This window comes from Gracilinanus agilis, chromosome 3, assembly GCF_016433145.1.
Source record: "Gracilinanus agilis isolate LMUSP501 chromosome 3, AgileGrace, whole genome shotgun sequence".
NCBI lineage: Eukaryota > Metazoa > Chordata > Mammalia > Didelphimorphia > Didelphidae > Gracilinanus > Gracilinanus agilis.
Window position 1 is genome coordinate 262,983,016 of NC_058132.1, and position 17,783 is coordinate 263,000,798.

Sequence of the window (17,783 nt, forward strand, 5' to 3'; positions counted from 1 at the left end):
GAAGGATGCTGGGAATTCTAAGGAGGCAGCAGTGAGGAGAGAAGGTATTCCAGGTATGGGATATAGCCAGTTCAAAGATATGGAGGAAGGAAATAAAAAGCCAAATTCAGGAAATAACAAGACTAGATTGGCTGAAACAGTATGCAAAGGGAACTAATGAGAAGTAATACTGGAATGATCAATAAGAGCCTAGCTTAGCAGATATTTAAATACAACCCTACCAATTATTGTTTCAGTCATGTCTGACTCTTTATGACCCCATTTGTGGTTTCTTTGGCAACAATAATGGAATGGTTTGCCATTTCCTTCTCTGGTGTTTCCTAATAGATGAGAAACTGAGGCAAACAGGGTTAAGTTTTTTGCCCAGGGCCACACAGCTAGTAAAAAATATTCCCGATTCCAGACACACATCACACTATCCTCTGTACCACCTGGCTGTCCAGCATGTTAAAATAAGGGTAATTACAGATAGGGACACATAGCTATATCACTCAAATAATTTCTGTATTCTAAATTTAAATCTGACTTCTCTATGAAGCTAACAACTATTTGACAAACTCAATGAAATAGTCATCTTAAATTTAAGAGGCTAATGTAAAGAGGGCATGTGAAGAAAGAATTATAATTCCAAAAAGAAATCTGTTAATTATTTAACACTCAAATACAAACTATTTCCTTATTTTTTTTTTACATACGTTTCCATTTTATTTTCTCTGGTAAAATATTTTCTTAAAAGAAGTGGTATACTGTTATTAGAATTGTCAGAATTTCAATCCATAAAATTTTAAAAGATTGAATCAAAGAAATTAACACCTATTTGAAATCTAGGGACCCTTAGCCTACGGTCTGTTCATCACTTTCAGAGGACAAGGCTTTATTTTTCTCAAGTTCTTTTTCTTTAGGCAGCCTCTGAGTATGCTCATTATTTCCCATGAGGCAATGTCAAAATTGCAGCTCCCTCATTAAAAAAATTTGTGTAAATCCAGTGATAAAAAGATAACAAGAGGAAAAGTGACCCTAAAAGGTTATAAAACTTTAATATGGCACTGAAAAAAAATAGAAGATATTTGGTTACCTTTCTCCATTTTTGGAGAAATAAGTATTCACAGATTCATAGAGGTGAAAAGGACTTCAAATTGTCATCTGACCCACCCACTGTCTCCCGAGATACTTGGTAGGCAGCATAAATTACTTAATGGGTATAGAATTTTGGCACCAGGAGATCTAGATTCAAAACCTTCCATAAATATTTACTATTATAATTTCTAATGGAAATGACCATAGATTAGTCATATAACATTTCAGAGCCTGTTTCCTCAGCTATAAAATGGTGGCAATTATATTTTCACTATCTACTTTACATGACTATTGTGAGTAAAATCCTTCCATAATCTCATTTAACCTTTTCTTCACTGTTTTACTGATATTGCTGAAGTTTTAGTAATAAATCAAAGCATCTAGTGACCAGTCTCTAAGAGTCTTCTTGGTAAAGTTGCTTTTGGCAATCACAGAATTAGTCTATGTGGGAAGAGTACATAGAAATCATTTCATTCAATTCCTCACTGATAATACATACCTTCTGCTCCTTTCTGGCCTGGGAAAGTATAGAGTTTAGCTTGATGAATATTATTTCTGAAAATCCTATCGATTCTACAGTCTTAAGATGAATAAAGTATGAGCCTGCTCTGACTGCTAAACCATATCAACAAGTCTAATGTCATGCCTTAAAATACAAAGGGTCTAAAAAATTCCAAGTATTCTCTGTCCTGCCATAAAATTGAGTAAGTACACCTTGTTACATTAGCCAATGAAGGAATTCATTTTGCTTGACTATTCATATTTGTCACAAAGGTTTTGTTTATCTTTTTCTTTATATTTCCAATGATGGTAGGTTTTGAAGAAGAGAAAACACTTTTTTTTCCTTGAAAGAAAAATTAAATCTTGAAAAATTAGAATAAAACATCATTTACCAAAGGTGACCTAAAGTTGAATTATAGACCATTCAAAAAAACAACTTAATATAGTCTCTGGATTGTGAGGTTTGGGATCTAGTCAGATGAAAAGTCTTGAACCAACACTTTTCATTCATACAGCTTCAGAGGAAAGAAGGCTGTGTCATTTAGTTTTTATTCTTATAGTTTCTTCCAAAGGCATGGAGCTCAAAAAGAAGCTTTTAAGCAAAAGCTATAAATAGCCAATCCTACCAAACTGTAAGTTTCTTTGAGATCAGAAACTTAGCCTTACTCACCTTTCTGTCTCCTCCAGTTCTCTGCAAGTAGAAGTCTAAATGAATTTTTATAGAATTGAATTGTCTTCACTTTTTAGCTAATTAAAATTTGTTGCAATGCAAATGATTGCATACAAACATAAGGAATAATTGGGAGTATTCATTCCCCTTATAGTTAGGATATTTTTCTCAAAAATAAGGAAAAAAATGTTTAACAAGTGTTATTTTTCTCTGGATTAAAATTCCCAACTCATATGTTTTATGGGTGGCTTCAATCATTAACCAGTTAGTGATTTGAAAGGAGAGGTGGGAAGTAGAGATTTTCATATAGATTATATATAATACATTGGTTCATGCCTTGAATAAAAGAAAAATAGGATTTGTCCTAAAAAGACAACTGGAAAATAAATCTTATATAGGGTATTCTCGAGAAAAATGAGAAAAAAGTCACTTCCATTTCATGGTAATGCACTGAAATAGAGCTTTTGTGAAAAAGCAAAACTTTAGGGGGCAGCTGGGTGGCTCAGTGGATTGAGAGTCAGGCCCAGAGATGGGAGGTCCTAGGTTCAAATTTGACCGCAGACACTTCCTAGCTGTGTGATCCTGGGCAAGTCACCTAACCCCCATTGCCTAGCCCTTACCACTCTTCTGTCTTGGAACCAATGCACAGTATTAATTCCAAGATGGAAGGTAAAGGTTTAAAGAAAAAAAAAATTTAAGCAAAACTTTAAAGATTAATATTCAAATGGACCTGCGAGCTCACTGCTGTGAGTAATCTCACCAGCAATGCATATCTCAGCCTATCTATCTATGTTACCTTATGATGGATGACTCTTATCTATATACACCTATAAATTAACCACTGAAGATTCACCCATCATGCAAGAGACCTTTTTTTAATTTAACATCAACATTCTTGGTTCTGATTTAGCATTATTTGTTTTCTATTTATTTGAAGACTGTTCAATTCTAACAGGTAAATTTAATATCATTAGTGAATGTGTTTCCAAAATATACCTGTCAAATATGCTCTGTATATTAAAATCATTGTATTTGGACACATGCTAAAAAATGTAAATATTTAAATGCCTTTTATCTTTGAAATTAAATGTACTCCTATTCTCTTTAGTTTATTAAACTATGACTTATAGTGTTTTTTAAGTATGTAAAAAAAAGAAGGTAAAGAACTTTCTCTGCTATTACGCGGATGCCAAGTGCACTGTGCAGGATTGCTCTCCATTTTTCCCTCTCAATCTTTTTTCCATCATACATTTCTTTGATGATATATCTTTTACACTGCTTCCCTTTTAGAAATAAACATGTGCAAAATAATTTAACCTCAAAAAACAATGGAATAGCTGAGATGAATAAGTAATATGATTTAAATAATACATAGGAGACAAAACATTAGCATAAAAGCATGAAAAACAAAGAGGAAAGAGTTTAGGGTTTTTTCCTAGGATCTGTAAGAAAAGGTAAAAGGAGTCAGGTTGGTTGACTGAGAGGAGAAATTATTAAGAGAATTATTAGAATTATCATCATATTCCCATAACTAATTAAAAACATTTATTGATGCCTTTTTGTTTTTACACTACAGCCATTTCCCAATATGTTCTGCCCATTGAATTCCTCCCCTTTAATAAAACAAAGTGACAGAGATCCTATTTGACAGTTTATATAACATTCTCCCTAGCTCTCTGCCAAAAGGAGGTAATTCCATATTTTCATCTGTTCTATGGTACTATAGTTAATCATGAGAATTACTTTGGGGGGTGGCATTTGGGTGGCTCAGTGGATTGAGAGCCAGGCCTAGAGATGGGAGGTCCTGAGTTCGACTCTGGCCTCAGACACTTCCTAGCTGTGTGACCCTGGGCAAGTCATTTAACCCCCATTGCCTAGCCCTTACCACTCCTCTGCCTTGAAACCAATACATAGTATTGCTTCTAAGATGAAAGGTAAGGGTCTAAAAAAAAGAATTATTTTTGTGTTGCTTTGGCTTATAATTTTGTATTTGTGAATATTGTTCTCCTTATTCCATATACTTCCCTATCAGTTCATATACGCATTTCCCTATTTCTCCAGATTTCTCATATTCATAATTTCTTGCAATATAATAACATTCTGTTAAATTCATATATCATATTTTATTTGGCCATTTCTTAATTAATGGGTACCTACTTAGTTTCCAGTTCTTTGCTACTGAAAAAGGTGGTATATACAGAATTGGTCCTTTACATCTTTATAATATTTTCTCAGCATATGAATATTTAATAACTTTTCTCCTATAGTTCTAAATTGTTTCCCATTATGAAAGGACCAAGTAATCGCTCCACTAATAATAAGCCTGTTATTTGCTAGCCTATCCAGCATTAACTGTTTCTTTCCCTTCTCATCTTTTCCACTTTGACATTCCACAGTTTTTAAAGGGGCAACTTTTCCTATATCTTCTTAGCCTTATTTAGAAGTCCTTAGCAGAAACTCCCTGAAATTTCTGACCCCTCTAATTAGGATAATTCAATTAACATCTATAAAAAACAGTCTGTTACCATGAATTCAGCAGTATATTTGGGATCATAGGACAAGAGTTAAAATTTCATCTCTGGTCCTAAAAGTGTGATCTAAGGCAAGTCATTTAATCCTTATGGGACTCAATTTCCTCATCTGTAAAATGAGGTTAGACTAAATAGACTCTAAGGTCCCTATACCTGAAAAGCCTTGATCCAATTAACCTACTCTTTAATTAATCATGTTTTCACCATATTATTTTTTGTTTGTTTGTTTAATACTGGCAGAAAGCCTAAATTTTTAGGGCACATTTTTTTCATTTTTCATTTTCCAGTTATTAAGCACTTATTTCTCTCCCTCTTAACCCCACCCCCATTGACAAAAAAAGAGAAAGGTAAAACCATTATAAACAAATAGGCATGGTATAAACAAATAAGCAAAACAAATCCCTACACTATGTCTAAAAATATGCCTTGGGACAGCTGGGTAGCTCAGTGAATTGAGAGTCAGGCCTAGAGTCAGGAGGTCCTAGGTTCAAATCCAGCCTCAGACACTTCCCAGCTGTGTGACTCTGGGCAAGTCACTTGACCCCCATTGCCCACCCTCACCACCCTTCTACCTAAGAGTCAATACACAGAAATTAAGGGTTTAAAAATGTTTAAAAAAAATAAAATTAAAATATGTCTTATTTTGATATTTTGGTCCATCACCCCTCTGTCATGAAGTGGGTTGCACTAATTTATCATCTTGGAATTATGACCAAAGCACTCAGAGTTCTTGAGTCTTTCAAAGTTACCTGTCTTTACAATATTGTTTTTATTTTATAAATTGTTCTGGTTCTGTTCCTCCTCTCTGTATCAGTTCATAGAAGTCATCCCAGGATTCTCTGAAAACATCATTTTTTTCTTTCATCATTTCTCACAACACAACAATATTCCATTACATTCCTATACTGTAATTTTTTTAAAGTCATTCCTCTCTTGATAAAAACCACCTTAGTTTCCAATTCTTTGCCACTATAAAAAGAGATGCTAATATTTTGGTGAAGATGACCTTAAATATCATATTACTGGAGTAACTTGGCAGGAATCATTCCAAAGTGTTTTCAAGTGATTCATAGCTCCACCATCTCAATGTTAATATTCTTGTTTTCCAACAGCCTCTTCAACATTTGTCATTTTCTGTTTTTATCAACTATTTGTGAACTAAGTTGCTTTAATTTGCTTCTCTCTATTAATGATTTGGAATCTTTTTAAATATGGTTGTTGGCACTATGTATTTTTTCTCTTTAAAACTGCCTATTTATAACCATTGGTCATTTATCAACTGACGAATGGCTTTTATACTTAAAAACTGAATACATTCCTTATAAAAAAAGAAAGGGATGGTTCCACAGTTTGCATGCTTTCCTTGCATGCAGGGGACATACTAATCTTCCCTCTATTGTTCTAGTTTTAATATATAGTCTCCTAAAGTAAGTACAAAGGGTACTATTTCATGGCTCATTTTATATAAACCAGAATATGCAACATAGTCTACTTACATGCAAATAAACATATGAAATGTCGACAGTTAACAAGCCTAGTATAACAAGCTCTGTATTGGCCTATTTGTGGCACAAATTCATTGTGTCATCTTAGGCTAATTATTTCACCTTAATTTTCTTTGTTTCAGTTTCTTTGATTGTACAAATAAAGAGGTTTTTAAACTATTTGATCTCAAAGGTCTCTTTTAGCTACAACATTTGAGAATTCTATCAAACAAAACTATTCTCAGTTCCTTAGATTTAGGAAGGCAATTCGTGAAAAGAAATGCTACAAGTATATATAAACCTTGCTATTTTCCATAGATATCACTGATGCAAGAAATTGGGAACAAGAGAATTCCAGGGGACACCAAGAGGTGTCTAGTCCCTCAGCCTACCACCGAGTGACATGGGGAATCTGTGAAACTGAAAGTGATCTCACATATGGAGAAGTGGAACATCGGTTAGATTTGCTCCAAGAACAACTTAACAGGTATCAAGAAGCAAGTGTGTGACATAAGGCAATGTTAAAATGGGTCCTTCTTTTTTTTTGTTGTTTCTAGGCTTACCGTCAGAAACTAAATTCATCCTATACCTCTCCTACCTTATGCACATGCCTTGTCTTTTCTTAGAGAATAGAACTTTAAAGCAGCTGAGAATGAATAACTGAGTGATATTTAAAAAAATAAACTCTCTTATCTCGTCTTTTTTGTAGCACTTAAGAGATGCAGCTGTATGCTTTGCTGCTACTTTAAAATTGGTCATAAAATGAACATGATCTTCAGTCAAATAGTCCATCTTGTTATGTGATTCCTTTAAAAAAAAAAACCAACTCTTAACTCTGTCTTAGAATCAAAGTCAGAAGAGCAGTAAGAAATAGATATTTGAGGATGTGACTTGCCCAGGGTCCCAGAGCTAGGAAGTGTTGGAGGCCAGAGGAGATTCGGGGGCCAGCTTCTCCTCAAGCTCCCTGGGTTGACTTGGGGTGCTCCAGGAGGCTGCCAGAGCCTATAGGTCAAATCTTCAGAATCTCATTGGTTAGTTACAGAAGAAAGAAACCAGGCTGAACATGATGACCTCAAAGCCTCAGGAAGGTCTGAATTAAATGAAAAAAGACGCTCTGTAAAAATAATTATTTCAAAAACTTTAATCAGGCTTTGAGATTTATGTCCCACGTTGTACTACAGACATAAAGATGAATCACCAAACTGAATAGTTTAATGTGTATAACAAGATCCAGATGACTCTTTTTTTCACATGACTGTGATGGACTGACCAAAAGAGATGAAAAACTAGAACAATGTATTGAGAAAGCTGCTACTTCTGTGTAGTGTCATGCAAACAGCATGTAAATAATAGTACCAGTATCTTGATGATTTGAATTTTCTTTAATAAACCCTTACCTTCCATCTTGACATCAATATTGTGTATTGGTTCCAAGGCAGAAAAATGGTAAGGGCTAGGCAATGGGGGTTAAGTGACTTGCCCAGGGTCACACAGCTAGGAAATGTCTGAGGTCAGATTTGAACCCAGGACCTCCCATCTCAAGGCCTGAATCTCAATCCACTGAGCCACCCAGCTGCCCTGATTTGAACTTTAAAAGAAAGAAAGGAAGGTTCTCCCTATGCCAGGTCTAGCGCTCTATCCACTGAGACACTTAGTGGCTCCTTTTTCCTATGATTTCATTTATAACTATGGTCCTAAACCCTAGAATTTATACTTATTTTTTCTGTGGTCTTGAGTACTTCACATCTTCTTTGAACATCTTTTCCCTTACTTTCAAAATGAAAGAATTATCATTGTATTCTCTGCCTTAAAGTGTTGTTGTGAGGAACGTGTTATAGAATTTTATTAGATTATTGTTGAATAGATAATTAAACTCATATGATGCATACAAAGTAAAATCTAATCACTAAGCCATGGGTCAAAGATTTAGAGCTAGAAGAGATTTAGTCCAATGCCCTTACTCAGAAAAACTGAGACCCATTTGCTCTACTTATAAATGGAATAAGTGAAAGAAGTAGGATTTGAACACAGGTTCTCTGATTCTAGAGCAAGTGATGCTTTTTTCTATACTTAAACATAACAGAGACGCTACACATAAAGGATTTGTGATTTCAAAACTGTAAGGAACTCCTGGCATGGGAACTCCCATCACCAATAAAGATCATAAACCATCAATGACAGTACGATAATTCCCAACATTTTTTATACTGTGAACTCCTTCTAACAACAACAATGTAGTTATTATTTATATTATGCTTACTATGTCAGGTGTTAAGCACTTCACAATTATTATCTCATTTGATCCTCACAACAACCCTGGAAGGTAATGCTATCCTTATCTCCATTCTACAAGTGAGGAAATTGAGAAAGATGGGCTAAATGACTTGCCCAAAGTCACACAGCTAATAAGTATCTAAGTGATTTGTATAGGGGCAGCTAGATGGCACAGTAGATAAAGTACTGACCCTCAGACACTTCCTAGTTGTGTGACCCTGAGCAAGTTACTTAACCACATTTGCCTCAGTTTTCTCATCTATAAAATGAGGTGAAGAAGAAAATGGCATTCTGCACCGGTATCCTTGCCAGGAAAACCCCAAAATGTGGTTATGTAGAATCAAATACAACTGAAAAAGATCTAAACAACAGCAACAAATTGCATTAAGGTACACTTTCTCCAGGTGACAAAACTGAGGCCCTAAGAGTTTGTAGTTATCCATTGGATGAACCTTTTTTTTTTATCATAAAAAGTCTCATTTAAACCTTTTGTAAGAAAGTTTTTACAGTTCTTTTTAATTTTTTTTAATCCTTCCCTTTCATCTTTGAATCAATACTGTGTATTGGTTCTAAGCAGTAAGGGCTAGCAATGGGAGTTAAGTCACTTGCTGGGGGTCACACAGCTAGAAAGTGGGGCTACATTTGAACCCAAGACCTCCTATCTCTAGGTCTGACTCTCAATTCACTGAGCCAACTTAGCTGCCTCCAGTACTCCTTAATCTTAATACTCTCCTACTGATATTACCTCCAATTTATCAAAGATAGATAGATAGATAGATAGATAGATAGATAGATAGATAGATAGATAGATAGATAGATAGATAGATAGATAGATAGATAGATAATAGAGAGAGATAAAAGATAGAGAGACAGATAGATAATTGATAGATAGATGATAGAGAGACAGACGATAGATAGATAGATAGATAGATAGATAGATAGATAGATAGATAGATAGATAGATAGATAGATGATAGATAGATAAGATAGATGGATAGACAGATAGATAGATAGATAGATAGATAGATAGATAGATAGATAGATAGACAGACAGACAGATAGATAAGAGAGACAGAGAGACTATAGACAGAGAAGATCTATTTACTCTTGTCTATAGTTTGCATTTTGTCTCCCAGATTAGACTGAGCTCTGTGAGAGCAAGGACTAGTCTGAGTTCATTTTTTAGGGTTGGGAGTTTTTTGGTAGGTTTGGGTTTTTTTTGGCCTTTCTTTGTAGTTCTAGTGCTTGGCACATAGTAGGTGCTTAGTAAATGCTAGTTGACCTGACCCTCAACCACAAAAAATGCAGTAAGTCGGGGCAGCAGGATGGCTCAGTGGATCGAGAGCCAAGCCTAGAGAGGAGAGCTTCTGAGTTTAAATGTGGCCTCAGACACTACTTAGCTGTGTGACCCCCAGCAACTCACTTAACAGTCACTTAACCCCCATTGTCCTGCCCTTGCTGCTCTTTTGCCTTGGAACTGATCCTCAGTACCAATTCTAAGACAGAAGGTAAGGGTTATTATTTAAAAAAAAAAAACACTAAGTCCAGAATGTCAAGAAATTCTATAGCAGATAACAGTGAATTAATATGAGGAAGGTAGCTAGACCTCACATTAAAAGAAGTCATTACTCTTTTCAGACAAGATTCAGATGTTTTTAAGAGTCTAATATTAGACCATAGAGAGAAGAGTTTGAGATCGGGGGGAGAGCAAATAGTCTGTAGTCAGTAGCATCAACTTTGTCATCTTTCTGCTCTTGCCCTTCAGTCTGCATGCTAAATCTTGGCTCTAATCAACTTTCATGGTAGAGTGGAAGTCAACAGTGTGGTGCTTAGAAGAGCATCCAGAAAAGTTTTTTCATAAGCTAATTTTAGATTAAGCTCATTTTGACTCAAAACCAATAAATCCATATGTCTCTTTCTAAAAGCAGAAGAGCAGAAACACTCTTATTTGGTGTTATCAAACATTTTAATTAAGCAGTAAAATCAAGTAATTGTTCATTATCTACACTGTGCGTGTCAGAGATACAAGTTTAAAAGAATGAAACCATCCCAACTGGCAAGGAATTTACATTCTAATGGAGCAGATAACAAGTACATATAGAAATACATATAGCATATGTATAGTTAAGAAATACACATATGTGGAGATATATATGGATAGATAGATAAATACAGATGGACAGGTATAGATAGATATGGATAGATAGATATGACTAGATAAAGACAGATAGATGATAGATGATAGAGATGGATATATGAGAGAGAGAGAGAGAGAGAGAGAGAGAGAGAGAGAGAGTAGATTATCAGCTGGGGGTATCAAAAAGGGTTTCATACATAGATGGTATCTGAGCTAAACCATCTTGGGAGCAGCTAGGTGGTTCAGTGCATTGGCAGTCAAGCCTAAAGACAGGAGGTCCTGGGTTCAAATCCAACCTCAGAAACTTCCTAGCTGTGTGACTTAACTGCTACTCTTCTGCCTTAGAACCAAGACACAGTATTCATTCTATGATGGCAAGTAAGGTTTTTTTTTTAATAAAATGCCCCTCTTCACAGTAATTTTGCTCTTTGATGTGTAGTTATGAAATCATTCAAGCTGTTTTACTATCTCCCTTTTTCTCCTCTCCTTCCTTCCCTAGTAAGATCCTCAAAACTCCTATTGTACAAGAAGAACCCCTACCCTGTATTTCCAATCTGCCATTAGTTCCTTCTTTTCTCAAAATGGGAAGAAATACAGTTCCCAGGGGTCTTTGAGAGGGTGTTACTTTGCATATATGGACTTTTCCTGAGTGTTACAACTTTCCTGGTAGAATTTAGCTTCTTGAGAGATGGCAGGGACTCTGTTGTGTTTTTTTGGAGGGAGAGATGGTTTGATTTGCTTTCTCCTGTGTCCCCAGAACAATGCCTTGCCCAGTATAGGTACCTGATAAATGTTTGTGGGATTAAATTTAACTCACTTTTTTTCAAGTTTTCCCTTGAGTTTCAAGTTCCCTTGAGACTGTCAAGTCAAATGTTTTTTTCCAAGAAGACTGACACTAACAAAGGACAATAAAGAAATCAGTGTTGAAAGAACCTCAAGATATATGTTACCCCCTAAACTAAAAGGGGTTAAAGAACAGGATTGCTGTTGTGCTTGTCTATTCTCTTCCACCAAATGTATTCCATTTGTATCTTTTTAAATGTCTGGATCTGGTGGAAAAACATTTTTTTTCATTTTCCTTTAGTTGCAGAAAGGAAAGCACAGGTTTGTCACATATCTTAGTGCTCCCCCTTCTGTCTTCCCTGTTACAAGCACAACTATTTTTATGGGTAGAATCTGAATTTTTCTCAAATACTTTTGAATTTCAGGTTACCGTAGGATGTTTATCTGTGACCAGTCATAACCCAATTTCTGTCCTTCTTGCAGACTTGAATCTCAAATGACAGCTGATATTCAAACTATTCTGCAGTTACTACAGAGGCAAACACCAGTAGTCCCACCTGCGTATAGTATGGTAACAACAGGAGCAGAATATCAAAGACCAACTCTCAAAGTGATGAAAACTCATCAAACTGTAGCATCTATTAAAACTGACAGAAGCTTCAGTCCTTCCTCACAGGTAAGTACAGAGAGAACTGAATTCTAAGTTATTTGGAAAGAATTCATATTATCTAAACACTCTTTTGGAAGACTACATTTCTGAGGCTCTGGGAAGATTAGATCCTAAAATATAGGGAATCGAGGTGACTTGCTTTCAGTTGAGTTGCAATTGGAGGGGAGGGTGTGAAGCTGCTGAAATGGCCTCAACATTTAACCAAGTAGAATGGGTAAGATATGGATTGTCTTCTTCTCCCCTCCATTTCTAAACTAATTTTTAAATTGATTTTACCCATGTATATAAATGGGAGAAGGAAGAGGAGAGAAATGCAGTATTATATGTTCTTGGTTCTGAAACTCTTCCTGGAAGTAGTCCTGATCATTATTTGTGTAAAAGATTCGACCTTATTTTCAAATTATTGAAAAGTATATTCAGTTTCCCAAGAAATATATGAGTAACTCTGATCTCTTTCCTAAACTCTAATCCAATATTTCCAAGTGTACTTTGTGGGGCATCTCTAATTCAACATGTCCAAAATGGAAATCATTCTTTTCCTCCCTAAATCTGCCTTTCCTCCAAATTTTCCTGTTTTGGGTAAAGGCACCTCCATCTCCCCACTCTCCCAGGTTCATATCTTTGTTTCCATCCTCAACTCTTTCCCTCTGATCCACCCTCCATATGCAATCAGCAGCCAATTCGTATGTATTCTGCTTCTCCAATACATCTCATCTAGGCCCCTTGCCTCCTCACATGAACCCTCAGGATTTTTCATCCCCCTTCTAAAATTGGATTCCCAGCTTCTACCACATTCTATCCTCAATTCAGCTGTCAAAATAATCTTCCAAAATCTAGTCATGTCATTACCTTTGTAAATAATTTTCAGTGGTTCCCTACTCCTAAAGGATAGAAATGCACACTTCCCAGACTGGTCCTTCAGTCAAGCTTCTGACAGTCTTCCCAACACATTACTCCTCTCAGATACTCTGTTTTCTGCCCCAAACTTAGCATTTCACTCCTATTTCCATAATTCGCAAAGCTTGTCTCTAGTGCCTAAAATGAATTTCCTCCTCACCTCCACTGCTTAAAATTCTTAGCAAATGTTCAAGGTTCAGGTCATTTGTAGTTTCCTACAGGAAGCCTTTCCTGAACTCCCTGGTGTTAAACGTCCTTTTCTACCTCAAATTATCACAAATGTGTTTTATTTATTTATATGTTATATTACACCCTCCTCCAGGGGAATATAAACTCCCTCATGAGGGACAGTTTCATTCTGTGACCTAGCATAAGTGATGGCACTTATTAAGTGTTTGATGATGTTTGTTTGACTGTACTGCATCCACTTTTTAAATACTACAAGCAAATTTGACATTTCACATATAGTTAATAAATATTAAAAACTATTTTTGGAAAAACTTTAGCAGAAATTATGGGAAAGTTAATACCATATATCCTAATCAGAAAAATTATGTTCAAAGCATATGGAGATGTTCTTAGCAGAATAGAAACCTTCTAAAATATGAAAGTAGAAAATCATTTCTTTGTAACTACATTAAGAGCTAAAAACATGATAATCTGGTAGATTTTTTTTGTTTCCAGAGAATTATACAGTCCTTTTGATTCTACCTTATAACAAGTAGTTATATTCCCTTTCCTTCCCCTCTGCTCCTTCCTCTTTCTTCAGCCTTTATTCATAGCAACTAATGTACTCTGCTCTTTCATAAATCTAAAATTCAAGCAAATATGGAGAATATTTTTAAATGGTTTCTAGTTTAATTTCTCGAGCTCAGAATTCCCTAACTCCTAGAACTTTGTAAATTACATGAAAATATTTTGGGGGCAAATTTTGGATCTCCACTCCTTGTCTTTCTCTTGCAACCAACTTTTTTTGGGGTAAAAACTACAAAATCATATCCCTAAAGAAATGTAAATTGATTTGAAAAGAAATAGTTTAATATGTTTAGATGTTATGAATGATTTGAGAAGTAAGGGGTGGTAATATATTTTGGACAGCTATCAAAGGAATTTGTAAAATTGCCATGTTTTTTCTTCTTCCCATCAGTGTCCTGAATTCCTAGACCTTGAAAAATCTAAACTTAAATCCAAAGAATCGCTCTCCAGTGGGGTGCACCTGAACACAGCCTCAGAAGACAACTTAACTTCACTTTTAGAACAAGAACCTGATCGCTCTTTAGAGCTCCATCCACAGCACAGTAAAACTTACCTTCATCCCATTAGGCATCATCCTTCTTTACCAGATTCTTCCCTAAGCACTATAGGAATCTTGGGTCTTCATAGGCATGTTTCTGATCCTGGTCTTCCTGGGAAATAATCATTATTATTATTTTTTTTACTATTTACTTCATATAAAATGTAAGTGCTTTTAATGGCTGTTTTCCTTCTTTTGTATTTAAATCCTCTATACTTGACTCAGGGGCTAACAAGTTACCATTATATGCAAAAGTACTGTATATTTTCCTAAATTAAAGCTTGTAAGGTAAAGTTGAGCAGTTAGATGTAAATATACTTAAGAACTATGTTCCAAATGTTAAAACTGCCAGCATCTCAAGGCACCTTATATTTTTATTCTATTTTTATTTTTTAAATCTGCATGTTAGGAAATTCCAATTCATGTTGCATGGAAAATATCATTTGCTGCTTTCACTAAGATGGTATTTTGTTGTAAAATGCCTTCCAAGTAAATAAGAGGTCAGAGGATGACCTAGTTTATGGACATGACTCAGAATTTATTAACTTAGCTTATCTGAAGTTCAAAGAACAAAAAAAAAATGTAAGTCCATTTTGAAAAGCTGTAATCATCTTTCTGTATGGAACATTTAATGGCACTTCTTCCATTAAGGCATTATAAAATAACTAACAGGAGGAAATAACCTCTTCCCCATAAGTGTAGATGCTTTAAAAGATTGAACTCCTTGACTTGAAGGACTATCACCAATTGTATTCAAAAAAATATTAATTCAGTGATTTCCACTGACATATTGCTTTGAATACAAAAGGACACATATCTTTAATTTTTATTTTCTTGACCCTCCTCGGAACTTAAAAAAACTTGGCTTAACAGATTGAATCACAGTTCTTTCTTGTTATTCAACCTTACAGTATGCTGAACCACATCTATTTTCATTGTCATTGCTCCTTTCAGAGACTTTGCCATCTTATTCTCAGCCCCTAAAACTTCCAAAATGTCTCAATGACATGGGATGTGAGTCTTTCTGCATTTTATCTTTCATATCATGTAGGCTAAAGAATGTGTACATTATTTGACTAAAACATCATAGTAAAACCTCAGTTAAGTAGAATGTTTATAGAATGGGAATTCTTATTGAATATGCTGGTAAGAAATGGACAAAATTCAATCCAGTTTGTATCTAGGATTTTTGGAGCAGAAAGTAGAGATCATTCTAAAATATGTAAGAGTATTTTCCTGCCTTAAGTTAATATACTGAAAGTAATTTCATTTTTCTTTGATACTCTAAGAACTCAGAAAACATCAAAGTAATTCTGAATATCATTTGTAAAGAATTATAAAAGATAATAGGGATTAGACAAAAATTTTTATCAGTTCCAGGATATAACATGCCCTGGAAGATAAATTTTTTGAGTGTGTCACTAAGGGACAGCTTATTTTCTTGAGCCTGTCCCAAAAATAGAGCAAAAAAAAAAAATCCAATTCATTAGAAAACTGAGTTCCACCTAACTAAGGTTTTCCTCCATTTAAAAATTTACCCTACTTTAATTTCTTTGAATGCTAGTGTACATGTATGTACTTTGGAGGGTGAGTTCTGAAAAAAAAAAAAACTTAAATAGTTCTCTTCCATTTTCTTTAACAATTTTTTAAACCCTTGTTGCCATTCATCAAAAAGATAGATTAAAATAATGCTGGTATTCTGTGTACTGTAAAGTAGATGTCTATCGTTCTAGGATATATATGTAATATTATTATCTTTATATACAAATCTAACTACCTATAAATCTGAAAGGTGATTTCTAAAGCTGAAAATATCTTGGTTTATTTCTTATTTGACTGATTCACATATTGTAGATCTAGTGACTCTATTCTGCTACCAAAACTACAACACAATTGAGTTTTTAAATAATCCTCTAGATTTTAGTTGGGCAGTGAAAAATGAATTTGCACAATGATTATATTTTCTCACTGCTTAATTTGTGAAAATAAGAGATGCACAAATGATTAGGACTGAGTTATACAATGCCAAAATTTCTTTTAAAAACTCACACCAGCTTTTCAACCTTCACTACAGGCATTTTCTTGTTATAACTTCAGCTAAAATGACTTGGCAAAGAAATGCTATCCCCTAGTTTAGGGAGTCTTAGATTATAGTCACCAAAAAATTGTTTTACCAGGCAATTTAAGCAAGATAGTTTGATTCTGGAGTGTTCTATTATGTTTATTGCATAGACAAGCACAATACCTGGCCTTCCACAAAGGTACCTATTTTTCAATGAAATTTAAGAAGGAATGAGATGATTATAAAATTAGTAAAAGAATTTTACCAAATTAAAATTTTATTATAAAAATAACCTTTTCTACTTTAATTCCTTTGAATTAAAATAGTAGCTTGTTAGTATCTTGGAATTAGAGGGGAACTTAAAGGCCCCTTATGGCACTGTATTATAAAAATAGGACTAAGAAACAGAATATGATTTGATTAGTCAGATGGAAAACAAAGTAATATTGGTAGCATCTCTGACTATTTACCAAACTTATCAAACACTTAATTGGGAATCTGAACCAGCCCAAGGAAAGTGAAATGAGTAAAATACTCAGGTCTGATTTTCTTAAAATCACGTTTTCAATTTCCTTTTGGCTTTAAAAAAAAAAAAAGCATTGACAAAAAAGGTGTCTGATTGTTCTGTCCTAGAATATTAACTAAGTCCAGAACTGATAGTCAGTAATCTTTTTTTTTAACAACTTTTGTCTATACCCGAGTCCTTACAAGTCCTCTAGGCTTTCTTGTAACATTAGAAATGTTCCTTGGTGCCTGACCCAAGTTTCCATCTAAATACACCTCAATTCATTTAGATCTCTTCTTCTGCTGCTATCACCAGACAGGCAGATGGCCTACACATTCTTAGACTTAAAATTTCATCTTTCTAGTGGATTGCCATCGTACCTATCCTTAACTAACCCCTCCTGGTGTGTTCTATACTTTAACTAGTAAACCAGTAAACTAGGATGAAGAAACACCCGCTAATATTGTTTTTAACAGGATTTAAAATTAATAAATGCTCACCCAACAGACATTAGGGGCTGCCTTCTGTTTTTTTTTTTTAAGGTAGACTGCTTTTTAATTGTTAAAATTTTTCTAGGCTACTATCAAAGAAAACAAACTTTGGAAACTTCTTCTTCCATCCTAGAGCACACTGACATCTTTTAACGATCTTTAGACTGATATCAGATTCTTTGTGTGTAAGAATTGTCTATTTTGTGGAACTCCTGCCAGAAGATATCTTTTAGCTATACAACTGAAAATGATGGCTCTATTTGCTGAGGGAAATTTGTTAATCCTAATGTTTTAAATTTTAAAAAATAATTAGAACCTGATCTACAGAGCTAACTTACATTAAAAGCAATTATTTTAATCGCATTTATCAGCATAGACTATTATTATGCTCTGTGGAAGAATATAAG

The 17,783-nt window shown here is 34.6% G+C and overlaps 1 protein-coding gene and 1 non-coding gene across 2 annotated transcripts in view; one reads left to right on the top strand and one right to left on the bottom strand.

Annotated features, from left to right (window-relative positions):
* KCNH7 (potassium voltage-gated channel subfamily H member 7) overlaps positions 1-14,441 on the top strand; it is a 606,664-nt gene extending 592,223 nt beyond the window's left edge. Inside the window, exons 14-16 of the mRNA XM_044666562.1 lie at positions 6,582-6,750; positions 11,941-12,133; positions 14,172-14,441. Coding sequence (XP_044522497.1) covers positions 6,582-6,750; positions 11,941-12,133; positions 14,172-14,441 — 632 coding nt within the window. The remainder of the gene's footprint in view (positions 1-6,581; positions 6,751-11,940; positions 12,134-14,171) is intronic.
* On the bottom strand, positions 6,106-6,212 carry LOC123243437. Its single transcript, XR_006505962.1, has one exon. It is a non-coding gene; the product is annotated as a U6 spliceosomal RNA (small nuclear RNA).
* Positions 14,442-17,783: the final 3,342 nt, after the last annotated feature.